The sequence below is a fragment of the Bos grunniens genome, chromosome 25 (genome assembly GCF_055505025.1).
Source record: "Bos grunniens cultivar Pamir isolate PY7600 chromosome 25, Bosgru_T2T1.0, whole genome shotgun sequence".
NCBI classification, from domain to species: domain Eukaryota; kingdom Metazoa; phylum Chordata; class Mammalia; order Artiodactyla; family Bovidae; genus Bos; species Bos grunniens.
In genome coordinates, this window is record NC_141189.1 from 14,806,670 (window position 1) to 14,815,857 (window position 9,188).

General features: G+C 45.3%; 1 protein-coding gene across 5 annotated transcripts in view; it reads right to left on the reverse strand.

The window, feature by feature from the left end:
• Positions 1–9,029, reverse strand: part of CRCP (CGRP receptor component) — a 39,413-nt gene extending 30,384 nt beyond the window's left edge. For 3 of the 5 annotated variants that reach the window (XM_086374745.1, XM_086374741.1, XM_086374742.1), the window contains exon 1: positions 3,330–3,426. Coding sequence is in view for 3 of the 5 variants with exons in the window: in XM_086374741.1 (XP_086230867.1) it covers positions 3,330–3,337 (8 nt within the window). In the remaining 2 variants the exon portion in view is untranslated. Of the gene's footprint in view, positions 1–3,329; positions 3,554–8,810 lie in introns of those variants that run through there. The other 2 variants (XR_015154519.1, XM_086374744.1) reach the window with 2 other exon arrangements.
• Positions 9,030–9,188: the final 159 nt, after the last annotated feature.

Sequence of the window (9,188 nt, forward strand, 5' to 3'; positions counted from 1 at the left end):
TACTAAGAAATGCAGATATCCTCTAAGCACAACAGAAAAGCAAGGAAGGATTTTTACACAGAGAGTGATTTGATCTAATATTTTAATTCACTTTGGCTGCTGTGTGGAAACAGAATGGAGGGGGCAGGGCAAGCGTGAAAACCAAAGGATATTGTTTAATCCGAACCAGAGAAGACTGACAACAAAATTAGCAGCGGGGACAGTGAAAAGTTACTGCGATCAAAATTCATTCTTAAGTTGGAGATGACCGGAGTGGCTGATGGACTAGATTTAGCGGTGAGGAAACAGGGCTCAATTTCTGGTCAAGGCAAGTATACGGCTAAGAGAGAAGGGCTAGAAATACATTCTAGGGAATCATTTTCATATAGATGGGTAAAATGACCAGGGGAGAGAGTATGGCAAGTAAGGGTCCCAGGACTGAGCCCTAAAATGCTTCAACATTTAGAAGCCAAGCAAGGAAGGGGGTTCCAGGAAAGCAGACAGAGAAGTAGTCCTTGAGGCAGGAAGAAATCCAGAAGAGCATGTCACAAAGCCAAGAGTTTCTGTATCAATTACTGCCAAGGGATGGAGAGAAAGCTGAGGTCAGAAAATCAACTTCTGGGCTTGACAAGATAGGTAAATCTACATAAGACCCATTTCTGCAGACCAGTGAGGATGGAAACTCAAAGAATGACGGAAAGAAATAAAGAGTAAACGACACTTCTAAGAAGTTTTCTGGTGAAAGGAAGCAGAAAAGGAGCCACAGGTAGACAGGATGTGGGGACGGACAAGGAATTTTTTTCTACTCAGCAATTTTTACCTTTATTCATATGCATACCAAGTGTTAAGTTGGAAAACTCAGTGGCCACAGGACTGGAAAAGGTCAGTTTTCATTCCAATCCCAAAGAAGGGCAATGCCAAAGAATGTTCAAACTACTGCACAATTATACTCATTTTACATGCTAGCAAAGTAATGCTCAAAATTCTCCAAGCTAGGCTTCAACAGTACATGAACCCAAAACTCCCAGATGTTCAAGCTGGATTTAGAAAAGATCAAATTGCCAACATCCGCTGATCATAGAAAAAGCAAGAGAATTTAAAAAAAAATCTACTTCTGCTTCACTGACTATGCTAAAGCCTTTGTGTGGATCATAAACTGTGGAAAATTCTTTAAGAGGTGGGAATACCAGACCACCTTACCTGCCTCCTGAGAAACCTGTATGCAGGTCAAGAAGCAACCATTAGAACTGGACATGGAACAACAGACTGGTTCAAACTTGGGAAAGGAGCACATCAAGGTTGTATATTGTCACCCTGCTTATTTAACTTATATGCAGAGTACATCCTGAGAAATGCTGAGCTGGATGAAGCACAAGCTGGAATCAAGATTGCTAGGAGAAACATCAATAAACTCAGATATGCAGACACCACCCTTATGGCAGAAAGCAAACAAGAACTGAAGAGCCTCTTCATCTGGTCCCACCACTCCACGGCCATTTTTATGGCTCTTGATATAGATGAGTCTTCAAAAGAACTGAATCAAGTTATATTATCATCAGTAGTGTATGAGAATTACTGCCCCTGCCCCCTGGTCTGGCCATACTTTTAGTATTTTTAAAAAAGTGTATGTGTGAAATGAAGTCTGTGTCGCTCACTCATAAATTACTCCAGGTCACCATCTAGCCCTTTTCACCTGTCCATGCCTGCCTTGGCTTCCCAACTGAGTCACAGCGAGGGGACCAGGACTGCCTCCATCCATTGGCAGAGTTTAGCAAGACAAGGGATCTTTTTTTAAGACAGATAAATTAAAACAGATTTGTATGCTGACAGGAAATGCTTAGTGAAGAGGGAAAAACTGATAATGGGTTGGACTAGAGTAGTATATGTGCATGTTTTTTCAAGTTTCATATGAAACCCCATTAGTGGATTGCACGGAGAAGGCAATGGCACCCCACTCCAGTACTCTTGCCTGGAAAATCCCATGGATGGAGGAGTCTGATAGGCTGCAATCCATGGGGTCGCTAAGAGTTGGACATGACTGACAGACTTCACCTTCACTTTTCATTTTTCACTTTCATGCATTGGAGAAGGAAATGGCAACCCACTCCAGTGTTCTTGCCTGGAGAATCCCAGGGACGGGGGAGCCTGGTGGGCTGCCGTCTATGGGATCGCACAGAGTCGGACACGACTGAAGCGACTTAGCAGCAGCAGCAGTGGATTGCAAAATCAATTTAGTGGGTTAACATTCTATTTTAATAAAAGAGAAGAGAGTATCAGAGTGTATGGTATTGTCTTAGGAAGCTTTCATTTACATATAGCTACTGTGCTTTTTTTTAAGCCTGAAAAACACTAGTACATGTAGACATTAAACACGAGGCACAAAAACATAAAGGAAAATATAAGTATTAATCAGTGCCAAAGAAAACACAATATGCGGATGACTATAAGTTAACGTAAAGGAAATCAACCCTGAATATTCATTGGAAGGACTGATGCTGAAGCTAACGCTCCAATACTTCGGCCACCTGATGTGAAGAACCGACTCTTTCAAAAAGACCTGGATACTGAAAAAGACTTGAAAGCAGGAGAAGGGGACACAGAGGACGAAGTGGTAGGATAGCATCACCGACTCAATGGACATGAGTTTGAGCAAACGCCGGGAGATGGTGATGGGCAGGGAAACCTGGCGTGCTGCAGTCCACTGCGTTGCAAAAGAGTCGGATACGACCGAGCGACTAAACAACAAAGTAAGTTGTCAACCATGGAAAAATTCATTACACAATAGGCGCAAAAACTTCCATTTGCACGAGGAACAATGAGCAGACACGGAAAAGGCTATGCGGAGTTAAAATTGTTAGAGTGGCTTTTACCCTCCACACACACACACACACACACACACACGGCTAAATACACAAACTTCCCATCAAACTCGGAGAGCACTTCTTCTGACTAAGGCCTCCCCAGGAGCCCACGGCCCCTAAACAAAGCTCCACCCCAGGATTTACCCATCTTTCCTCCTGGTACCTCTAGGCTGGACCCAGGGCTTTCTACCTCAGTCCCGGTTCCGACACTGAGCCTAGCTCCCCACGGTGACCCCTGCAACAAGAGTGAGTGGATGAGGGAGGGAACAGGCACTTAAAGGCAGCTGGGCCAACTTGCACGCCGCCCCGCGACCTGGGCACGCGGTGGGAGTGGGCGCGAAGGTCAGCGGGCCAGAGTGGGAGCCCCTTCCTTCCAGCGCGCCGCGACGAGAGGTCGCCCCAGGCCCCCGTCTGCCGGCTCCCAGGGCCGAGACGTCCCGAGCTGTGAGCGTCGGCCCAAAGCCCGCTACACGCCCGCGAACCACTTACACTTCCATGTCGCCTCCGCCTCTTCTCCTCGGGTCACCAGCACACGCCGAGCTCGAGGCCGAGAAGCTGCGGCTCCCGGCTCCGCGCCGCACGCCCCAGAGCCGGCTCCGCGCGCCGCGATGCACGCCGGGATCGCCGCGATGCACGCCGGGAGCCTGGAGGACGCCCGCGGGGCCGCGAGCGGGACGGGCCCCTCTGGCCATTTGAACCCCTATGCTCTTCGCCTGTCTCGGAATCAGAATGTTAAGCGTTTGCGAGAACATTAAGCTCACGTTTTCGTTGTCTAGGTTGTATAGAAGTAGTATTAATTTACATTAGTAAGTTTCCAAAGACATAATCGGATTAGCAGGTCTTTGCGGCGTTAAAGACCCCTCAGATATTAGCGATGGCTAGTGGCGAGGCGGCCCGGAGCTCGATTTCTGGACCTGGGTGCTGGGTACGCGGTGTGTTCCGTTCCGTTTCTGAAAATCCATTGAGCTCCATGCATAGGTGCACTTTTCTGTATGTGTGTTATACTTGAATAACACGTTCTAAAAGGTGGGGGGAAAAAAAACCAAAAAACCTCAGCCTCCTTCCATTTCCCATTCATCGGCGTTACTTAGTAGGGAAGTGTAAAGAACCTTAATGAGAAGCACAGTCTCTGACCTTTCGGCCTTTCTAGAAAGTTGCCCAAAGGGAATTATCAGATACTTGAGGAAAGATCGCTGTGTAATGATAATGTTGCTGAGATAGAGCGTAAATGCTCAGCAATGAGGAATTGATCAATCTTGTTTCATCCATACAGTATAATATATGTAACATGAGAAATCATGTAGCATAATTTACATGCTGGGGAAATGCTCAAGATAGGATTTTTAAAAGATGGAAAATGATGTGGTATGACTAGTAATTTAAGGAAAAATAAGCATGGGGAAAAAATATCTAAGAGTATTGGCGCTGCTGCTGCTGCTGCTAAGTCACGTCAGTCGTGTCCGACTCTGTGCGACCCCATAGACGGCAGCCCACCAGGCTCCCCTGTCCCTGGGATTCTCCAGGCAAGAACACTGGAGTGGGTTGCCATTTCCTTCTCCAATGCAGCGAAGTGAAAAGTGAAAGTGAAGTCGCTCAGTCGTGTCCGACTTTTAGCGACCCCATGGACTGCAGCCTACCAGGCTCCTTCATCCATGGGATTTTCCAGGCAAGAGTACTGGAGTGGGGTGCCATTGCCTTCTCCGGTATTGGCGCTAGAACCACCTAATCTACTAAGTTTTGTGTTCTTACAAAAAGACATCAACAGAACCGTCAGTGTCTTATCTTCTGGATTTTTGGTATGTTTGAAATATTCCTTTAAGACTGGAAGGAAATATGCCAAAAATGAGAATGACAGGTGTCTTTTGTTTTTTTAAGATGCTATCTTTTAAAATTTTTATTTATTCATTCATTTGGCTTCTCTGGGTGTTTGTTGCGACATGCGGGATCTAGTTTCCAAACTAGGGATGGAACAAGAGCCCTCTGCACCGGGAACATGGAGTTTTAGCCACTGGACCACCAGGGAAGTTTGCGGTTGGTGTCTTTAGACAATGAGTCAATTGCTAATTTTTTCCCACTTTTTTTATAGCTATAGCAGTTATCATTTACTAAACATTCTCTTTGCAAGGTTCTTGATAAGTGCTTTACTATTCCATGATTTTAACAGTTAACAGTGCAGGCTTTGCCAGCAGCCTGTGATTCTATTTACCTCCATCACTCTCTTAGGGGCCATTTAACCTTGGAAGTTTACTTAACTTCTCCTAACCTTAATTCCCTAATGTATAAATTATGGATCTGTTAGATATCTAAAGTGCCTAGCACATACTAAGTGCTCAACAAAAATAATTACTGACAGTACAGTCATGACACTCTATTCGGTAGTTTCCTTTGTTATCCAAATTTTACTACTGAGGAAACTTGAGCCAAGCTTGGAGAGATTATAATTTACCCAGAGTCACTCATCTAGGCCTGTAGGGATTTAAACCCAGGCAAATCTGAACAAATACATGAAGTGTATTAAATTGTTAATAGTGATTAATGACTGGATAAATGCAACATGCAGTATTAATACAATGGAATACTATTTAGCAATAAAAAGGAATGGAGTACTTATACATGCTACAACATGGAAGACCCTCAAATACATGCTAAGTGAAAGAAGCCAGACACAAAAGACAGCATATTATATGATTCCATTTATATGATATGTCCAAGAATAGGCAAAAAGAAAAAAAAAACAACCTTTAGAGAGGAAGTGGATTAGTAGTTGCTGCTTAGGGTTGGGAGCGGGTAGAGGTGGTGATGGGAAGCTGATGGGTACTGAGTTACTTTGGAGAGATACAAAAATGTCCTAAAATTAGATTGTGATAATGGTTGCACATTCCTGTGAATTTACCAAAAAAAACAATGAAGTGTACACTTTAAATAGGTGAATTGTAAGATATTTGGATTATATATCAATAAAGTTATTAAAATGGTTTTTACCGGTATTTGCCTGTGACACCTGCATTGGAAGGGAAGTGAGGGGAATTTTTAACATTTAACTTTACACATTTGCAATTTTTTAAATGTTTTTCAATATACATGTTATTTTATTTTATTTTTTTACATGTTATTTTAAAACTACAAAATAGAAAAAAAAAATTTTTGGCCAAGCCACATGGCTTGCAGAATCTTAGTTCCCTGACTGAAGGTTGAACCCAGGGCCACAGCAGTGAAAGCACCAAGTCCTAACCACTGGACCACCAGGGAACTCCCTACAAAAGTATTTTTAAAACAATTAATTTACTTTAAAAATCAACAAGTAAATAAAATGCCAACCCAAACCCAGATGGCCTAATTCATGTGGAGATTCCCCGTTGTGTTATTCACTCAACAAACATGAACTGATGGCTCACTGGGTGGTGATGATACATATATGAATAATACACACCTCCTGCCCTGGCTGGCTGCCAGCCTAGTTGTGAACGAGCTCTGGACATCAATAACTACAATCCCCTGTGTTTAGACGCTATGGAACAGAGGAGGGGATGACTAATGAGGTGGAGAGGCGTCCCAAAGCCAGGGGTGTTTGAACTGGGCGCAGGGAAGGACACACAAGGCCAAGGCTTCAAGGATGGGCTGCCACAGAAGAGGTGAGTACTTCTGAGGGCCCCATGATAAGATGGCTAAACTTGTTTCTCTGACAGATGCTCCCCTAAGACTTTTCAGGCCATATGCAGCCACCCAATCTATCCCATGGGGACAGCCAAGTAGTCAGGAGAGAGGCCCAACCCCAAGGGAAGGCTGCCCACAAGGAGCCTGCATAAAAAGGTAACCCAGGCCACATAGCTGAAATTCCTGCCTGGCCTGTCCCCACTCAGAGCCCCCCTGCAACTTTCCTAACTTGAGGCTGCCTGTGGAGTCTCTGTTGTTCCCCTCCAAAGCACATTATCCTAGAAAATAGTTTTCTTTTTTTTTTCTTAACAGCTAATTTTTTAGGCAGAGGTATTAAGTACTGGATATACAAAGGGCTAGAACAAGAGCAAAGATTCATGTATGTCCTCCAAGGAGAAATATCCTGTTGAACATTAAAGCATTCAGGTTTAGAGCTCAGAAAAAAATCACAGAGCTTTTGAAGGTTTAAGTAGAAATTGAAGCCTTTAAAGTGAAGTCACCCAGGGAGAGTCTAGAATACTAAGATTTGCTTGGTGCTTACAAGCTGCCAGAGAGCTGATCTGAGCCTTTCACAATTGTACACTCATCGAATCCTCACCAAATCTCCTTCAGGATATGTACCAGGCATGGTGTTAGCATGGTCTCATTCACTTCTCTCAGGAGTTCTCAGAATTAAGCACTATGATTAGCCCGAGTCACAGAGAGGACAGTGAAGCTCACAGAGTGGTCAAGAAGTGTCCAAGCCAGGGTTCTCACTCTTATCTGGTCAACTCCAACCTCGCCTGTCTTCTGCCAACATTAAGGATTTCTCCCTGTTCTACACTAAATTCTTCCTAGACCCTTTTGCTGTACCAATGTGGACATTTCAGGGGACAGAGACCAGACAAAGTTTCCAGTCTCCCAAGGAAGGTAAATTCCATACAGCACTCAGGTCTCAGCTGAAAATGGGTATGATTCATTGTCTGAACAGTCCTGGACCGCCAAGCTGGCAAAGAAAATGAACACAGATTTGCTTGGAGTCAAGGCTCCCCAGATGGATGTTCTTGCTGCCTGCACAGAACACTGGCTTTGTGGTCATACTCCTGAAGGTCATTCTCAGCTCTGCTACTTCCTAGCTGGGTGTTTTGGGACTCCCAGCCTCAGTATTCTCATCAGCAGAATGGGAATAATTATAGCATTGACCACAGAGGGTGGTTGTGAGGATATAAGTACATAATCGCTATATAATATGTTCAGCATAGATAGAGCCTGGCACACAATTAGAAGTCAAGAAGTATTAGTTATCATTGTCATTTTGTTTGTTGTTCTATTTATATACTGGAAATGCCTCCGGCTATCTCCAAATTTCTTCCTTAACCTTTTCTTCCCTCAGGCAGGAGCCAGAGCTTTGGATTTCTGAAGATGCTCAGGAGATGTGATGATGTAAGAATGTTTCCTTTCCCTCCCAGTCTCCCTCTTTTCCTGGGAGCATACAGGAGCCCAGAGCTAGGCATCTGCATCAGTGGGGAGTCTTTCCAACACTGGCTCCAATATTGATGGATGAAAGGGAGTAGCAAGACAGGGAGGGAACGGTTTTCCAGGCATAGGGAAGAGCATTTAGGAAACCTTGCAACAGCTTTATGAATTCTAGGAACTCCAAGTAATCCCACACTTGAGTGAGGGCTAAAAATATTCAACCCCCGAGGTATTCCAGCTATTGGTCCAAACCTTCTCAGTTGACTTTCAAGGCCGTTTTACAAACTTGCCCCAACCTACTTCCTACTTCTCCTCCCCACCGCCATCCTCAAGCCCCTGACCCTTTGTTATAGCCACTCTAATGGTTTCCTATTCTCCAAGCAGGTCTTTCACTTTCCCGCCTCTGGCCTCCCGAACCTTGCCCAGGCTGCCCATCCCCTAAAGGGAATGTTCTAACCCCTCCCCTTTTCGCTGAGCTAACGACTCAAAGAACAGGAATTTGAGCAAACTCCAGAGATAGTGGAGGCAGAGGAGTGTTGCAGTCCATGGGGTCCCAAAGAGTCGGACTTGGCGACTAAACAACAAACCCTCATCTTCCAAGACCCAACTCAGGGGACATCTCCCCCAGAATGTAGAATTTCCAGAGCAGAAGTTCGAGACTCCTTAATCCCTAGAACCCGGGCTATCATTTCTGCTGAATAATTAATCATGTCAAGAAAATCTTTCCTGAATACTCCAAGATAAACGCCCCACTCTGCGCTGTCCTCTGTGTCCCGCTGCACACCTTGTCTATGCTTTGTTATGAACTTCTTGAGGCAAGCATCATTTCTTTTTCTTCAGTGTCTAGTAAACTGTACCTACCACATAGGCGGTATCGAGTACGAGTTTGTTGAATGAATGAAGAATCGGGCGTGGCTTTTCACCTTTCATGTCCTGTGAGCCCGCCAGGTGCGGCCCAGAGTCTTTACCTCTACCCCTTTCCCGGGTCTCCAGGGCCCGGAACAGTCTGCAGCCTTGAGCACTGTCGCCCAGGCACCACCCTTCCAGTCCCTTACCCTCTCACTGGGGCCGCTCAAGCTCAAATCCGCTCCGGAGACGGCTCCGCCACAACCAGGATTGGAGGGGGGAGGCAACGCCCACCTGGAGAGGCCGCCTGGGATTGGTGTGTCCACCGACTGGAGGCGGGGACAGCGCCGAGCCGCTGCTGACGATTTCCCAGCCAGAAAAGCCCAGCCCAGC